The sequence below is a fragment of the Haliotis cracherodii genome, unplaced genomic scaffold, assembly GCF_022045235.1.
Source record: "Haliotis cracherodii isolate W230 unplaced genomic scaffold, xgHalCrac1.p SCAF_24, whole genome shotgun sequence".
In the NCBI taxonomy this organism is placed as follows: Eukaryota; Metazoa; Mollusca; class Gastropoda; order Lepetellida; family Haliotidae; genus Haliotis; species Haliotis cracherodii.
This window is the reverse complement of record NW_027266280.1, coordinates 592866-612217: the sequence shown is the minus strand read 5'-3', so window position 1 is coordinate 612217 and position 19352 is coordinate 592866. Positions and strand designations below refer to the sequence as shown.

Genomic DNA, 19352 nt, shown 5'->3' with positions numbered 1-19352 from the left:
GTACAGCTCTTGATCAGCAGTTGTACAGCTCTTGATCAGCAGTAGTACAGCCCTTGATCAGCAGTATTATAGCTCTTGATCAGCAGAATTACAGCTTAGAAAGTTTGTGGTGGTTGGAATTATCTCCCTTACTTACCCAGAAGTTTGTGGTATGGGTGGTTGTACATAGCATCAATGTCCTTCATTAAACAGTTCACAAAGATTGAAACTCCCTGAAACAAGAGTTACATCAGGTATCATCATCATCATCATCATCATCATCATCATCATCATCATCAGAGCAGCATCAGCAGCACTGTCAACCCTACCATACATATTTCATCACTATTATAGCAGTATCCCGCTAGGGATGCATTGGCACGTGCAACTCGAAATATCTAAAGTTCAAGGTTATTCTGATGCATGTCAAAGACAGGAGCCATCTCACATCACACAACATATATAGTTACTCAAACACACATCCAGCGTGGACTCTGTGAACACCCTGATTCCTCTTCATTTACATCGAAACATCACACAACATATATAGTTACTCAAACACACATCCATCGTAGCCTCCGTGAACCCCATGGTTCCTCTTCATTTACATCGACACATCACACAACATATAAAGTTACTCAAACACACATCCATCGTAGACTCCGTGAACACCATGGTTCCTCTTCATTTACATCGAAACATCGCACAACATATATAGTTACTCAAACACACATCCAGCGTGGACTCTGTGAACACCCTGATTCCTCTTCATTTACATCGAAACATCGCACAACATATATAGTTACTCAAACACACATCCATCGTAGACTCCGTGAACCCCATGGTTCCTCTTCATTTACATCGACACATCACACAACATATAAAGTTACTCAAACACACATCCATCGTAGACTCCGTGAACACCATGGTTCCTCTTCATTTACATCGAAACATCGCACAACATATATAGTTACTCAAACACACATCCATTGTAGACTCCGTGAACACCATGGTTCCTCTTCATTTACATCGAAACATCACACAACATATATAGTTACTCAAACACACATCCATCGTAGACTCCGTGAACACCATGGTTCCTCTTCATTTACATCGAAACATCGCACAACATATATAGTTACTCAAACACACATCCATCGTAGACTCCGTGAACACCATGGTTCCTCTTCATTTACATCGAAACATCACACAACATATATAGTTACTCAAACACACATCCATCGTAGACTCCGTGAACACCATGGTTCCTCTTCATTTACATCGAAACATCGCACAACATATATAGTTACTCAAACACACATCCATCGTAGACTCCGTGAACACCATGGTTCCTCTTCATTTACATCGACACATCACACAACATATATAGTTACTCAAACACACATCCATTGTAGACTCCGTGAACACCATGGTTCCTCTTCATTTACATCGAAACATCATACAACATATATAGTTACTCAAACACACATCCATCGTAGACTCCGTGAACACCATGGTTCCTCTTCATTTACATCGAAACATCGCAGTTTTCCCAACCACACACGTTCATCACCACAAAACATTTTTCTTACGAAGGGAGATAAGAGCAGCACAGCAGCACTGTCATCACTATCAACTACAAACAACTTCATCGTCACCATCATCATCATCATCATCATCACCATCAATCAACAACACAATCACCACCATCACAATCACAATGTCACTCTCAGTCTCCATCAATCACTCCCCATCATCAACATCCTCCCCATCATCATGTCTGACCTCCGTCGCCTCTGATCCGGCCACCAGGTACTCCAGGCGTATCTGGACGAGGTGAGACTGGGCGTAGAACGTGCCGTGGAAGATGGTCGGTCCCACCAAGGCAATCATCACCTGGGTCTGTCAACAACGTCAGCAGCCCACATCAGTCAGTGGCACAGGAGAAATCCAGTTATTGTAAGTGTGTGTTAGAGTGTCTGTGTGTCTGTATCATTATACATATCCCAACACTTATATATATAACTTACAATATGTATAGCAATTTCTAGTGTCTTTCCTTTCCAGATTTTTACTCAGTCAAAATAACAGAGAACAACATTTACACAAACATGATCATAGCAATACACAATGTTTTGTGTGTTTTTTTAAGACAGTGACTTTGTGATAAACAGTAAACATCTTGTGTGGTGACCATCACAGTCCAGGGACCTAACCTATGGCGACAGTTGCATGTTGTGTGGTGACCATCACAGTCCAGGGACCTAACCTATGGTGACAGTTGCATGTTGTGTGGTGACCATCACAGTCCAGGGACCTAACCTATGGCGACACCTGCTTGTTGTACTGGGTCGTGAGTGATGCTGGCTATGCATTCCATCTTCAGCAGTGGACAAAAACAAGTCTGCTTCGGTAACTTTAAAGTTTATTTTATCAAAATTGTTTACGCAAGATATTATCGATGGCATCGATTTCTTCTCATAGACAATAATTCTAATTATCAATCTTTTTAGCCAGCCCTAGTGATGAGGCATTAACTTAACGAAGGAAAGGAGTGCAGGGCAGTTCATTTCTGTGTATTCTACGCACCGAGTACTCGTCCGACTGATACAGGTCGTCTGGGTTGGGCGTGATGTTCTCCGTCAGCCACCGGTACCGCTGTAGAGCTGTGGGGTTGACCGTCCGCAGCACACTGGACAGACCCCACACTATCTCGTTGTCCTTCGGCGTGTACAGATTCAGCACCGGGGTCTCCTGGAGGGGTGTGCCTGGGAAAGGAACAGTTGCATGATGGGATATCAGCATTCATCATCATCGGTTCCTGTAGTCTTGTTCATACAAATCATTGAATCTACTCAACTTCAAGTAGATTGTGCACTTTCCTGATGTTACCATGGCTACACATCACTTCTGCCCTTATCATGGAGAGAGTTTCAAAAACATTTTCCTTGAATTAAAAAATCTGATTGATGCATATATCAAAGAAGAGTATGTTCATGTGTAAGTAAACGTACCGATCACATGAATGGCTGAAATCTTGAACAGGGGATGAAACCTGGTCTTTCCAACATATTCTCACAATTTTCATGTCAGTTATCTGTACTGATTGTCATGTCTCTCCCGCATTTGTAAGCGATCATTCCGCAACTGTGTTTATCTGCTTAGCCTAGCTGCATCTATGGGGAACAACTCACTAGACACTTCCCTCTCAAAAATTACTTGCGAGCGCATGTTCGAATATCCAGAAATGATGTCATGTTTTATCATATAATAAACCACATTTCATTCTTCATTGTTCTTTGCAATTTATTGCGTAACTTTCTTACATCACTAAATGATACTATTTTCCATAATGTAAAATGGGACACTGAAAGTTGATCATTGCTGAGGTACATGGAAAGTGATCATTCAGCAACAAATACTAAACATGTAAACACGACCACTCAAGAATATATGCGATGACCATGAACAGTGTCTACCCAGGGTTCCCTCGACGACATGCTGAGAGCCTGTCAGATCTCGATGGAGTAATGACTGAGCATTGTTCCCGTGCCAGGGATGACTTCTATTGTGATTGTGATTATTATTCACTCACCCAAAACGTATTCAATTTTTTCAGGACTGTGTGAATCTCTGTAAAATCTGAAACATGTAAATGAAACAAACATTAAAACTTATTTTTAAAGAAAAACATGGTATAGATTCCAAATGACGTTGACATATCAGACCAAATATAAACATGATATAGATTCCGAATGACGTTGACGCGTCAGACCAAATATAAAAAAGTGCCAGGTAGGTGCTTGTCTCACAGTGTTCACATCAATGATTGGAGAACATGTATGCTGTATATTTGCTGTATGTATGCTCTATGTATGCTGTATGTATGCTGTATATTTGCTGTATGAATGCTGTATGTATGAAGTATATTTTCTGTATGTATACTGTATGTATGCTGTATGTATGCTGTATATTTGCTGTATGTATGCTCTATGTATGCTCTATGTATGCTGTATGTATGCAGTATATTTGCTGTATGAATGCTGTATGTATGAAGTATATTTTCTGTATGTATGCTGTATGTATGCTGTATATTTGCTGTATATTTGCTGTATGTATGCTGTATATTTGCTGTATAATTTGCTGTATATTTTCTGTATGTATGCTGTATGTATGCTGTATATTTGCTGTATATTTGCTGTATGTATGCTGTATATTTGCTGTATAATTTGCTGTATATTTGCTGTATGTATGCTGTATGTATGCTGTATATTTGCTGTATGAATGCTGTATGTATGAAGTATATTTTCTGTATGTATACTGTATGTATGCTGTATATTTGCTGTATGTATGCTGTATATTTGCTGTATATTTGCTGTATGTATGCTGTATATTTGCTGTATATTTGCTGTATATTTGCTGTATGTATGCTGTATGTATGCTGTATATTTGCTGTATGAATGCTGTATGTATGAAGTATATTTGCTGTATGTATACTGTATGTATGCTGTATATTTGCTGTATGTATGCTGTATATTTGCTGTATATTTGCTGTATGTATGCTGTATGTATGCTGTATATTTGCTGTATGTATGCTGTATATTTGCTGTATGTATGCTGTATATTTGCTGTATGTATGCTGTATATTTGCTGTATATTTGCTGTATGTATGCTGTATATTTGCTGTATATTTGCTGTATGTATGCTGTATATTTGCTGTATATTTGCTGTATGTATGCTGTATATTTGCTGTATATTTGCTGTATATTTGCTGTATGTATGCTGTATATTTGCTGTATGTATGCTGTATGTATGCTGTATATTTGCTGTATGTATGCTGTATGTATGCTGTATGTATGCTGTATGTATGCTGTATATTTGCTGTATGTATGCTGGATGTATGCTGTATATTTGCTGTATATTTGCTGCATATTTGCTGTATATATGCTGTATGTATGCTGTATGTATGCTGTATATTTGCTGTATGTATGCTGTATGTATGCTGTATATTTGTTGTATGTATGCTGTATATTTGCTGTATGTATGCTGTATGTATGCTGTATATTTGCTGTATGTATGCTGTATATTTGCTGTATGTATGCTGTATATTTGCTGTATGTATGCTGTATATTTGCTGTATGTATGCTGTATGTATGCTGTATGTATGCTGTATATTTGCTGTATGTATGCTGTATATTTGCTGTATATTTGCTGTATGTATGCTGTATGTATGCTGTATATTTGCTGTATGTATGCTGTATGTATGCTGTATGTATGCTGTATGTATGCTGTATGTTTGCTGTATGTATGCTGTATGTATGCAGTATATGTGCTGTATATTTGCTGAATGTATGCTGTATGTATGTTCTATGTATGCTGTATATTTGCTGTATGTATGCTGTATGCTGTATGTATGCTGTATATTTGCTGTATGTATGCTGTATGTATGTTCTCTGTATGCTGTATGTATGCTTATAACGAACTACAGTTATAACAAACTAAAATTAGTGGTCCCTTTGAGTTTGTTATAACCATAGTTTACTGTACATCATCTTTTCCAAGTTAGAAGAATGAGAAAGGTACTTTACACATTAACACTGAAGGTGAAACAAATCTCACTTTTCTACATGTGGGCGGAGTCGAGACACGAGGCCTGGGTAGGGATTATACGGGAGCGTCTTGCGCTCCATCAGCATCCGCAGCAGCTGACTGAAGTTCTCCTCCATCCGGGTGTCCTCCAGGTATTGCCTGATGTAGTGCAGGGACTGAAGCTCGTACCCCGGCGGCGCCCGATACAGCGCCCGCGGCGACGTCTCCGACAGCGGCTGGATGATACACAAAGACATATGTGAGCCAGCAGGAGAACGGGGACCTGATGGGTGCAGGATACACATCGTACTGGGATGTCATAAAGGAAGACGTTTGCCGTCACCAGTTGCCTTGTGAGCGGACTGTACAACCATATCTTATTTCTCTCTCACTAGTTCGTAATGTGAAAAAACATCATTTCAAGACATTTTAGCATATATGTCTACCTTCAATCATTCAGACGATTAGATAAACAGTTATAAGTCTGAAACTAGGACTTTGCAGAAAGTAAGTCCAAATGTCCAAATGCCACGCATCTGTTATAAATACTAATTGAACCTTGTGAATTGTATTCTTGTGGCCCTAAGATACTGTAGTTTTATATATAATAAGACTTCAAAATGTGATAAGGTCCCCTATCTCGCGGTGGGTCAGTGGGGTATATCGTCAGGTTACAGTAGAGATTGTTGCATGTTTATTGGTCGTGATGGTCAGTGGTGTATATTGTCAGTTTACAGTAGAGATTGTTGCATGTTTATTTGTCGTGATGGTAAGTGATGTATATTGTCAGTTTACAGTAGAGATTGTTGCATGTTTATTGGTCGTGATGGTCAGTGGCAGCAAATGATGGAGGTCTCAGACAGATGCGACAATGAATTCTCCCTACCTCTTTGCCCTCAGACAGGTAAGACAATTAATTCTCTTTACCTTTGTGCCCTCAGACAGGTAAGACAATGAATTCTCCCTACCTCTGCGCCCTCATACAAGAAAGACAATGAATGCTCCCTACCTCTGCACCCTAATACAGGAAAGACAATAAATGCTCCCTACCTCTGCGCCCTCATACAGGAAAGACAATGAATGCTCCCTACCTCTGCGCCCTCATATAGGAAAGACAATGAATGCTCCCTGCCTCTGCGCCCTCATACAGGAAAGACAATGAATGCTCCCTACCTCTGCACCCTAATACAGGAAAGACAATAAATGCTCCCTACCTCTGCGCCCTCATACAGGAAAGACAAGGAATGCTTCTTACCTCTGGGCCCTCATATAGGAAAGACAATGAATGCTCCCTACCTCTGCGCCCTCATATAGGAAAGACAATGAATGCTCCCTACCTCTGAGCCCTCATATAGGAAAGACAATGAATGCTCCCTACCTCTGCGCCCTCATACAGGAAAGACAATAAATGCTCCCTACCTCTGCACCCTAATACAGGAAAGACAATAAATGCTCCCTACCTCTGCGCCCTCATACAGGAAAGACAATGAATGCTCCCTACCTCTGGGCCCTCATACAGGAAAGACAATGAATGCTCCCTACCTCTGCGCCCTCATATAGGAAAGACAATGAATGCTCCCTACCTCTGCGCCCTCATATAGGAAATACAATGAATGCTCCCTACCTCTGAGCCCTCATATAGGAAAGACAATGAATGCTCCCTACCTCTGAGCCCTCATATAGGAAAGACAAGGAATGCTCCCTACCTCTGAGCCCTCATTTAGGAAAGACAATGAATGCTCCCTACCTCTGCGCCCTCATATAGGACCTCCCCACCAGCGTCCGAGACTGGAAGAATGGAACCCTGAGTAGACTGGCGCCGGGGAACCTGACTGGGCCGTCGAGATGACCCCCTGGAGTTGTTGCCCTGTTTGTAGTTGGCTTTCTGGCAAACAGATATCAAGTAAACATGTCAAACTGTTGTTAATGAACACGACATCACCACCTTTATGCCCTGTGCATCACACTCGACACATAACAGTTGCAAAATGCAGGGCTCGAAATATTTCTCAAATGTATCTTGTCCTGCAGGTGAATATTATTTTGTACTCGTCCTGCGATGTCTTCACATGCACTTATTAATTTGATAAAGTTTCATGTTCTTGGTTATTATTAGAATATTACCATTTTCTGCAATTAATGTTAATAAAGTGAAAATTCACAAATATATTCTGTGATTTTGCATGATCTTGTGCTGACTGAAGTTAATTCAAAACTTTACATGTTCACAGCATTGAACATATTCCTACTTTACCCATGACATCTTGTTAATTTGTTATTTCTGAACTTATTGTTCAACACAATCACAAGGCAAGAGTTTGGATCTGCTAGTTGAGGCTATTATAGGCAGACAGTACAAAGTCATTCAGTCACTGCCATCCACGTTAATCCTCACCAGTTTGTTTACAACAAAAATAATAAATATAATTACATTCCTTTAAAAACTTCCTTTTCATTTCTTTAACAGTTGATTAGAGATTAATTGATATGACTGAGATATGTTCTCGTCTGGAAGGGGGAGCCTTTGTTCACACCCTTCTCTCCATGCACATGCGACCACTCGTCACACCCTTCTCTCCATGCACATGCCACGACTCGTCACACCCTTCTCTCCATGCACATGCGATGACTCGTCACACCCATCTCTCCATGCACATGCCACGACTCGTCACACCCTTCACTCCATGCACATGCGACGACTCGTCACACCCTTCTCTCCATGCACATGCCACGACTCGTCACACCCTTCTCTCCATGCACATGTGACCACTCGTCACACCCTTCTCTCCATGCACATGCGACCACTCGTCACACCCTTCTCTCCATGCACATGCGATGACTCGTCACACCCATCTCTCCATGCACATGCCACGACTCGTCACACCCTTCTCTCCATGCACATGCGACCACTCGTCACACCCTTCTCTCCATGCACATGCGACCACTGGTCACACCCTTCTCTCCATGCACATGCGACCACTCGTCACACCCTTCTCTCCATGCACATGCGATGACTCGTCACACCCTTCTCTCCATGCACATGCGACCACTCGTCACACCCTTCTCTCCATGCACATGCGACCACTCGTCATATATGAGTGAACGAGTTGACTTTTCAAGCCCTGGGACAAATGGGCAAGTAGTGACTTAAAAACGGTGCTTTACAATATTTCAACAGTTTCATGTTTGGGAAAAGTCCACAGTAAAGCAGGTTTCAGACGTGAGGGTGCCAACCCCTGTTTAGTACACTGGATGACAAGCTGTTTAGTGGTATTCCAGATGCCACAGTGAAGTACACCGGATGACAAGCTGTTTAGTGGTATTCCAGATGCCACAGTGAAGTACACCGGATGACAAGCTGTTTAGTGGTATTCCAGATGCCACAGTGCAGTACACCGGATGACAAGCTGTTTGGTGGTATTCCAGATGAAGCAGTGCAGTACACCGGATGACAAGCTGTTTAGTGGTATTCCAGATGCCACAGTGAAGTACACCGGATGACAAGCTGTTTAGTGGTATTCCAGATGTCACAGTGCAGTACACCGGATGACAAGCTGTTTGGTGGTATTCCAGATGCCACAGTGCAGTACACCGGATGACAAGCTGTTTAGTGGTATTCCAGATGCCACAGTGCAGTACACCGGATGACAAGCTGTTTAGTGGTATTCCAGATGCCACAGTGCAGTACACCGGATGACAAGCTGTTTAGTGGTATTCCAGATGCCACAGTGCAGTACACCGGATGACAAGCTGTTTGGTGGTATTCCAGATGCCACAGTGCAGTACACCGGATGACAAGCTGTTTAGTGGTATTCCAGATGCCACAGTGCAGTACGCCGGATGACAAGCTGTTTAGTGGTATTCCAGATGCCACAGTGCAGTACGCCGGATGACAAGCTGTTTAGTGGTATTCCAGATGCCACAGTGCAGTACACCGGATGACAAGCTGTTTAGTGGTATTCCAGATGCCACAGTGCAGTACGCCGGATGACAAGCTGTTTAGTGGTATTCCAGATGCCACAGTGAAGTACACCGGATGACAAGCTGTTTAGTGGTATTCCAGATGTCACAGTGCAGTACACCGGATGACAAGCTGTTTGGTGGTATTCCAGATGCCACAGTGCAGTACGCCGGATGACAAGCTGTTTAGTGGTATTCCAGATGCCACACTGCAGTACACCGGATGACAAGCTGTTTAGTGGTATTCCAGATGCCACAGTGCAGTACGCCGGATGACAAGCTGTTTAGTGGTATTCCAGATGCCACAGTGCAGTACACTGGATGACAAGCTGTTTAGTGGTATTCCAGATGCCACAGTGCAGTACACCGGATGACAAGCTGTTTGGTGGTATTCCAGATGCCACAGTGCAGTACGCCGGATGACAAGCTGTTTAGTGGTATTCCAGATGCCACAGTGCAGTACACTGGATGACAAGCTGTTTAGTGGTATTCCAGATGCCACAGTGAAGTACACCGGATGACAAGCTGTTTAGTGGTATTCCGGATGCCACAGTGAAGTACGCCGGATGACAAGCTGTTTAGTGGTATTCCAGATGCCACAGTGCAGTACACCGGATGACAAGCTGTTTAGTGGTATTCCAGATGCCACAGTGCAGTACGCCGGATGACAAGCTGTTTAGTGGTATTCCAGATGCCACAGTGCAGTACACTGGATGACAAGCTGTTTAGTGGTATTCCAGATGCCACAGTGCAGTATGCTGGATGACAAGCTGTTTAGTGGTATTCCAGATGTCACAGTGCAGTACACCGGATGACAAGCTGTTTAGTGGTATTCCAGATGCCACAGTGCAGTACGCCGGATGACAAGCTGTTTAGTGGTATTCCAGATGCCACAGTGCAGTATGCTGGATGACAAGCTGTTTAGTGGTATTCCAGATGCCACACTGCAGTACACCGGATGACAAGCTGTTTAGTGGTATTCCAGATGCCACACTGCAGTACACCGGATGACAAGCTGTTTAGTGGTATTCCAGATGTCACAGTGCAGTACACCGGATGACAAGCTGTTTAGTGGTATTCCAGATGCCACAGTGCAGTACGCCGGATGACAAGCTGTTTAGTGGTATTCCAGATGCCACAGTGCAGTATGCCGGATGACAAGCTGTTTAGTGGTATTCCAGATGCCACACTGCAGCACACCGGATGACAAGCTGTTTAGTGGTATTCCAGATGCCACACTGCAGTACACCGGATGACAAGCTGTTTAGTGGTATTCCAGATGTCACAGTGCAGTACACCGGATGACAAGCTGTTTAGTGGTATTCCAGATGCCACAGTGCAGTACGCCGGATGACAAGCTGTTTAGTGGTATTCCAGATGCCACAGTGCAGTACACCGGATGACAAGCTGTTTAGTGGTATTCCAGATGCCACAGTGCAGTACACCGGATGACAAGCTGTTTGGTGGTATTCCAGATGCCACAGTGCAGTACGCTGGATGACAAGCTGTTTAGTGGTATTCCAGATGTCACAGTCAAGTACACCGGATGACAAGCTGTTTGGTGGTATTCCAGATGCCACAGTGCAGTACGCCGGATGACAAGCTGTTTAGTGGTTTTCCAGATGCCACAGTGCAGTACACCGGATGACAAGCTGTTTGGTGGTATTCCAGATGCCACAGTGAAGTACACCGGATGACAAGCTGTTTAGTGGTATTCCAGATGCCACAGTGCAGTACGCCGGATGACAAGCTGTTTAGTGGTATTCCAGATGCCACAGTGCAGTACGCCGGATGACAAGCTGTTTAGTGGTATTCCAGATGCCACAGTCAGTACGCCGGATGACAAGCTGTTTAGTGGTACTCCAGATGCCAAAGTGCAGTATGCTGGATGCCATGAAATGTTAATCTGGTATGAAGATGCCAACATTTTAAGGTTGAAATGTACTTTTCATCTTTCTTTTTTCCAAAGTTTGACAAATCAATAAAATATCCTCCCTCCTTCCCCAACCCCAGCATTTGAGCAAGCATGGCATGTATTCCATGTGAAAATCCCAGTCTAATGTACTTGTACCAGCAGTGTACACTGACATGACCGAGTTCGTAAATTGGATGCCAAGACAAAATGAGTGATATGCCAGATGTCTAGAGAGGGGGTTCAGATGTTGCCACTTCATGAAACCCATCAACCATTTCTGGTTAATAAATTAAGCATATTAGTAAATCTCTTAGAAATCTTGATGAAAGTTTTCAAAGATGACCAATAGACAAGGATTTTTTCAACACTTTCCTGTTTTGGACCACTACCAACAAATGTAGAGCCTATTACCATGACTGGGTCACAAGGCTGTATATGGGTTTTGTAATATTTGAACATTTGAACATCCATGCTGATTTTCTCAGATGAAGGTTGTAGACTGACTGAACAAATATATATATATATATATATATATATATATATATATATATATATATATATATATATATATATATTGTAAAATATTCATCTTGGATCAAGAGCTAGCTAAAAGTTGAAATTTAGTTTTGAAGGATAAAAAAATCTAACTTCTCTTCTCATCTTATCATACTTTTGTTTGTTGATTAACACCGCACTCAGCATTATTCCTGCTATATGATGGCGGTCTCTAAATAATACAGTGTGGACCAGACAATACAGTGATTGAGGTGATGATCATGGACAAGTTTCATACCAATGGTTTATTACTGCAACAGTAAAGGTAGTTCATTCTGCATTCCCATCAACTAACCTGGGAATTCCTGGTTCCAGTTCGGGATTGTCTTCGGTTCATTGTGGTTGTATCTTCTCCAGATAAAGAAAATATTCTAAAGGTCTATTTTGAATAAAACAAACATTCACTTTCACTGAGGCAAAGTTACTCTTTGATTGATTTGTACAGAAATTGGTTCATCCCTTGTAGATATCTAACAGTTTTACGTTAGTGCGTAGGCATGTAGAGTTTTAAAGTATTGTTTTAGTGTTGGAACTAAACTTTCAAAAGTGACAACATTCCACTTCATAAAATAAGTAGGCCAAGGCGTCAACTCAAGTTTATTGAGCCGTCTTTCTCAGCGTCTTTTACGATGTCAGCGATTAATCAACTCTTCAAAGAAATCAACATTACGTGACTAATCACCAATCAGTTAAATTGTCTCGACACTGTAAACATAATTCCCGCCCCGTTTCCGCATTGTTTTTCCGAGTTTTCGTTGCATATGACAACAACAAGATGGCGACCATAGAGACTTAGCTGAAAATAAGCTTAGATCTAAATGTACATAATCCTTTCCGTCTAGACCTACTTAAAAAGTACTTGAATTAATATAGCGAAATAAAATACTTCAAAATTACGAATAAATATCTAGAGAAGTTCGACGAAAATATTTGACTGGGTTCTGTCTTCCAATTTATGTAGTAGCACCTAGCTTGTTGCGTTTACCATAAGTGAAACTAGTATCCAAAATGTTATACACCAACAGACACGAACACTGTAGTAACACAGCAGATTAAAGTGTCTGTAAACTTTACCATATGTTAATTTTCTTATTGGGAAAAATCATGTGTATATTTCCATTGTAGCGTTTATATAAAGTGAATTGCATAGCACTCGCATCATGTTTTACAACGTATTTCTAATTTCGTTTTAACTTTTACTCTTCTTTAAAACCAAGATGGCAGCCCCCAAAGTAGAACGGGCGACTGTGGAAAAGCCACATATTATCAAGCACATTTCAAAATCTACCACGGAAAAACGTTTAATTGTAATTCTAGAAAATGCATCTCTTGAAACAGTCAAGGTAATCTTTAATACGGTTTATTTATTCACAAACCTATAGAGGCAGTTACGCATTTTTTCGTCTTATTAACACAGATCCTCTGTTTTCGCGCGCACATGTCCTTTTTTTCTCAGCGTGTCACATGTCAGTCGAAGTATAACTCATTATCGGTTGAAACTGTTACATGAAAATGGGAAAGACTTCCGTCCGTATTCGCCCTCCAAAAGTTATATATGTCGATTGCCGTATTGCTAAGGAGACACGTGTGATCTTTCTTCAACACCCTTGTTCAAGTATCTCGCCCAATGCGGTTATCATACACCGCTGATTATATACATACGGTGTACAATGCATTGCCGCACCATCCTTTTAATTATAAATGTTTTTAAGTCGGTGAGTGGGTGGGGCAGAAGTCTTACATGAAAAGGTACTAATTTCTCTACATTGTCTCCAAATATGTTTACAATGCTGCACACTCAGTGACTAAAGAGGTAAAAGTTGGTCTCTTATTTTGAGGTAAATGCTCCAAACGTTTCATTGCTAGCACGAAAATGATCTATCAATGAATGAGCAGTAACAACTGAAATGGGAGTATTGCACTTTAGCTTACCACTCATACTATTAAGGATTACAAGTAGCTCTGCATGTTATGATCGACCTAGCATTGCCAGCTTGAAGCTTAGATTGGCTAATGAGTTATCCTAGTTAGTGTTATCACAAATAATTAGTGCTTGCTTACAAAGTGATCAGCAGCCAATTGTTTACTTTCATGCGCATGCGCCGTAGGCATTTTCTCCCCCCGCTTGAAGCTTAGATTGGCTAATGAGTTATCCTAGTTAGTGTTATCACAAATAATTAGTGCTTGTTTACAAAGTGATCAGCAGCCAATTGTTTACTTTCATGCGCATGCGCATGCGCCGTAGGCATTTTCTCCCCCCGAAACTCTCAATTTCATAACTATTGTTAAGATTTTCTTCAAATTACATTGAATTAATTCTTTGATCCCATAGCTAATCCATACCCTACGTCACAACTAAACCCTAAGAATCATGAAGGGGTGTTCCATCAGAAAGGGCTATCAAACCCTAATGATCGTAATGGGGTGTTCGATCAGTAAGGGGACAATATATATTTATCCCTGCCATATGGGCATGTTTGTAGAACCAATACTGCCAAGATTGTGATAGTATAATAAGTACAATTACATAATGTCAGGGCAGAATATTTCCACCATTTCTAGATTCATGTGTAACCGAGTGGTCAAGGCGTTCGCGCATCATGCCGAAGGGCCCGGTTAGATTCCCCACTTTGGCACAATGTGTGAAACCCACTTCTTGTGTCCCATGCTGTGATATTGCTGGAATGTTGCTGAAAGCGGTGTAAATCCCAACTCACTCACTCCACCTGACGATAAAATACATGGGTGTTGACTCTCTGTTGTAGGTAGGGAAGCAGTTTGAGCTGCTCAACTGTGACAGACACCGACACCTAAGCAAGAAGTTCAAGAAGGACATCAGTCAGTACAGACCAGACATCACACATCAAGTAGGTGGTAACCAGGGTAACTTAAGGAATTCAATTTGTCGATGATTAATAAACAGTAGTGACTAAGAGTGTAAAAAGTCCAGCTTCAGTGGGAGAGAGATTAGTGATGTCATATGATTGTGATGTCATAGTCACCAGTGATGTCACAATGGATGCAATTCATTGGAGTGATAGTTCACCCCAGCAATATGACCTGTTTTGGATGATAAATTTATTTATGAAATGGGTTCTTGGAGGGGGGAGGGAGGATTTTTTAAAAGATTTCCTGATTGTTAAACTTATCCTATCTCACACTATGCGTCTCTTCTGTCTTCTTCGATCCTAAGTGGTAAAGGTGCTTGAACACCTGAACACGTCCCAGCATAAAGAGCACAAGCAAACAAATGGGTTACACACTGTAATCCCGCACCTAGCGACCTACACAACCTGATCACATGCTTACCCATGCCACATCATTCTCTTTCGTCCGATTCCCGACATGGGTACAATGTGTGAAGCACATTTCTGGTGTCCTCCGCCGGGATATTGCTGGAATATTGCTAACAGCGGCGTAAAACAATACTCACTCACTCATTCTCTTTCGTCAGAGCTAACAGACTAGAGGAGCTGTGATGTGAGGACGGTCGGGTGGGCGTATTGTGTGTGAGATAGGATAAGTATATAAGTATACAATTAATTGGAAAATTTCCATTTGTGTGATTGCCAGTGTCTGTTGATGCTGATGGACAGTCCACTGAACCGAGCAGGGATGCTGCAAGTTTATGTCCACACCGAGAGAAACGTTCTCATCGAGATCAACCCGCAGACACGAATACCGAGAACATTTGAAAGGTTCTGTGGTCTCATAGGTAAGAAGCTGGTGTTAGCTTCCAAATGTGTGTCAGGTGTATTGTGTTTAGCTTCCAGGTGTGTGTGTCAGGTGTAGTGTGTTAGCTTCAAGATGTGTGTCAGGTGTATTGTGTTAGCTTCAAGATATGTGTGTCAGGTGTGTTGTGTTAGCTTCCAGATGTGTGTCAGGTGTATTGTGTTAGCTTCTAGATGTGTGTGTCAGGTGTGTTGTGTTAGCTTCTAGATGTGTGTGTCAGGTGTGTTGTGTTAGCTTCTAGATGTGTGTGTCAGGTGTGTTGTGTTAGCTCCAGATGTATGTCAGCTCCAGATGTGTGTGTTAGATGTGTTGTGTTAGCTTCTAGATGTGTGTGTCAGGTGTGTTGCGTTTAGCTTCTAGATGTGTGTCAGGTGTGTTGTGTTAGCTTCTAGACGTGTGTGTTGTGTTAGCTTCTAGATGTGTGTGTCAGGTGTCTTGTGTTAGCTTCTAGATGTGTGTGTCAGGTGTCTTGTGTTAGCTTCTAGATGTGTGTGTTGTGTAAGCTTCTAGATGTGTGTGTTAGGTGTGTTGTGTTAGCTTCTAGATGTGTGGGTCAGGTGTGTTGTGTTAGCTTCTAGATGTGTGTGTCAGGTGTGTTGTGTTTAGCTTCTAGATGTGTGTGTTGTGTTAGCTTCTAGATGTGTGTGTCAAGTGTGTTGTGTTAGCTCTAGATGTGTGTGTCAGGTGTGTTGTGTTAGCTTCTAGATGTGTGTGTTGTGTTAGCTTCTAGATGTGTGTGTCAGGTGTGTTGTGTTAGCTCTAGATGTGTGTGTCAGGTGTGTTGTGTTAGCTCAAGATGTGCTTGTGATGTTAGCTTCTAGATGTGTGTGTCAGGTGTGTTGTGTTAGATCTAGATGTGTGTGTCAGGTGTGTTGTGTTAGCTCTAGAAGTGTGTGTCAGGTGTATTGTGTTAAGCTTCTAGGTGTGTGTGTGTCAGGTGTATTGTGTTTAGCTTCTAGATGTGTGTCAGGTGTAGAGTTTTACTGTTATACATCATGTATTCTCGGATTGTGGAAATGGTAACCATGGTAACTGTTTCAGTCCAGCTCCTGCACAAGCTCAGCATCCATGCTTCTGACGGTCCTCAGAAACTCCTCAAGGTGGGTCGGAGAAACAACTGTCGTATTAAACCCCCTCCCTGGTACTTCAAGTGGCTGTCAAGTATGTACAAATAATGACCATGGCTGCTGTCCCGTTATTGCTAGACCTTCGCAGGTTTGTACACCTTCATGCTCAGAGTAGAGCTCATCTGACTTGCATCATTACTCGACTGAAAATTGACATCCGTCTTCGATACACTGCACGTGGCAATGACGAAGCAGTTTTCAGGGGAAAATAGTCCATCATGTTTATGAGGTCACATTATCCCAGCACCATTCATGAATATCGCAGTCAGGGCTTCCAGATCATTTCCCTTGATGAAACCTTGGTGAATAAGAAACATTCCACTGACTGCATGTGGCTACTGTCTGATGGACGAAAAGCATCCTTGGTACCAGGTAAAGGTAATCGTGTCATTTCTTCATCATTGGAACATATGATCTGGGGCTTATTGATGGCTAGTTATCGAGGTGAAAAAGAAAACGTTTGATTATCATAAGGGAGAACTCATGGAGAAAATTAGCCTGAATACAAAATAGTAAGAGACAAGACAGATGTCCTGGCAGCAATCCTGGCTCATGTTGCCTTATATACGCCGGTCAGACATTATGACCTCGACCCTATTGCCGGTCAGACATTATGACCTTGACCCTATTGACGGTCAGACATTATGACCTCGACCCTATTGCCGGTCAGACATTATGACCTCGACCCTATTGAGCTTGTCTGGGCTAACTGTGAAGGGTTTCTGGCAAGACATAAGGCCACATTCAAATTCACAAATGTCAAAGGTCAGTTATCAACGCAGCCTGTGCTAGAATTACCGTTTATGAATAGAACGTCAGTTCCGCCAACGTGACGGCGGATATCCCTTGTTGCACCAGTTATCATACCTTTGGATATGACAGATTTAGGTACGTCATCAGCTGAGTCAGATGCTAGATGAGAAAATCATCAGTAGAACAACACCCACTTCTTGATTCAGTGCTGTATACATCGCCAACCCCGTCAACGCATATCTCAATAAAATACCAGAACAATTTTGAGACCATCCCAAACTAAGGTGACATATGCTATAGGCCGTTGTGACAATATTTTCTAAGTTTAACGTCATTTAATCTGTAAAATGCCAATGAGTGTCAGTTATAGGATTGGGTAGATATGTGGTGTTGTTCATTAAGTGCTATTTACATAATCCTTTGATTTATGCTTAATAAATGAAGCCAGAAAAGCAACGTGTGTTGATGAACATGTTATTGACAATGGAGTATCTGGTCCAGACTTGACCCCCATCCCCTCACTCACCCTGGGACAGGCAGCTTCTGCTATCTGCTGGTCAACAGGCAGACTTTTGAAGAATTATTCATCCACGCCCATGTTAACCATCTTTGCAGCAAGGATCTTGTAGTAATATTTACATTATTAATTTCACATGTTAAACTAATAACCACACAGATATTTGTCTAAGAGGCTTGAGACATATGTGAATCCAGCGAGAACATTTCTAATTTGTCTTGAAATTCCACTGTCCTGGATAAATCCTGTCAACACTGGGTAACTCTTGACCGTTTTATGGATGTAGGTCATCAGGAACCCCATCACTGACCATCTTCCTGTCGGCGCCAAGAAAGTTGTCATGTCCTTCAGCGCCGATGACTGCGTCAATGTTCGTGACCTTGTTCCCACTGATGAACCTGTCGTCTTTGTCATTGGTGCCATGGCTCATGGCAAAGTGAGTAGCACAGCACAGCACATCATAACACAGCACAGCACAACACAGCAGCACAGCATAACACAACATCCCAACACAGCACAACATCACACAGCACAGCTCAAAATAGCCCTGATCAGTGAAGTTGTTATCCATAAGATTTGTGTCTACCTTGTCATCCGTCAACTTCTAAGTAATGCCCATCAAACAATTGATCCTGTAAAACATTGCTTCCATTTTCTAATTCCTCTTTCTCCAAATGAGGATGTTCCTCCTCCTCCTCACAGGCAAACACATATACAAATCTGAGAAGTATTGAAACCGACATTGTCATGGTCTCACTCCTCTGTTTCAGGTTGACATTGACTACTCGGAGAAGAATTACTCCATCAGCAACTACCCCCTCTCCGCAGCCCTCACATGTGCCAAGGTCTGTTCAGGGTTTGAGGAAGTCTGGGGGGTCATATAGCCGGGAATTGTGGAACTTCATGTAAATAAAAGTGTACATAGCTCACAGATGTTAGTTTGTGTTTTCACAGATGGTGTTCCGTCAGTATAGGTCTGGGTTAGAACTGGTCTTCAGCAACCCATCCTTGTCGTAAGAGGCGACTAAGTGATCTGGCGGTCAGGCTCTCTGACTTGATTAATGCATGTCATTATTTCTCTGGTCCAGACTTAATTATGTACAGACTGCCGTCATATTGCGGACTGCAGCATTAAACCAGATAACACTCAGCATGGTTAGAAGCACACAAACACGGAGCCATAGAGCCACAAAGCACCTGTAGCTCTCCGGAATTATGAAGAAAA

General features: G+C 42.0%; 2 protein-coding genes across 2 annotated transcripts in view; one reads left to right on the top strand and one right to left on the bottom strand.

The window, feature by feature from the left end:
• Nucleotides 1-12770, bottom strand: part of LOC139472353 (uncharacterized) — a 55081-nt gene extending 42311 nt beyond the window's left edge. Inside the window, exons 1-7 of the mRNA XM_071254816.1 lie at nucleotides 12294-12770; nucleotides 7316-7453; nucleotides 5599-5804; nucleotides 3575-3621; nucleotides 2569-2747; nucleotides 1765-1881; nucleotides 137-212 (exon numbers count right to left, since the gene is read on the bottom strand). Of these exons, the coding sequence (XP_071110917.1) occupies nucleotides 137-212; nucleotides 1765-1881; nucleotides 2569-2747; nucleotides 3575-3621; nucleotides 5599-5804; nucleotides 7316-7453; nucleotides 12294-12335 (805 nt within the window). The 5' untranslated portion in view covers nucleotides 12336-12770. The remainder of the gene's footprint in view (nucleotides 1-136; nucleotides 213-1764; nucleotides 1882-2568; nucleotides 2748-3574; nucleotides 3622-5598; nucleotides 5805-7315; nucleotides 7454-12293) is intronic.
• Nucleotides 12771-13215: 445 nt separating this feature from the next.
• On the top strand, nucleotides 13216-19054 carry LOC139472400 (ribosomal RNA small subunit methyltransferase NEP1-like). Its single transcript, XM_071254877.1, has 6 exons — nucleotides 13216-13341; nucleotides 14764-14865; nucleotides 15572-15713; nucleotides 16772-16830; nucleotides 18414-18563; nucleotides 18898-19054. Exons 1-6 carry the CDS (start codon nucleotides 13216-13218, stop codon nucleotides 19009-19011), a joined length of 693 nt encoding a protein of 230 aa, XP_071110978.1. The 3' UTR covers nucleotides 19012-19054.
• Nucleotides 19055-19352: the final 298 nt, after the last annotated feature.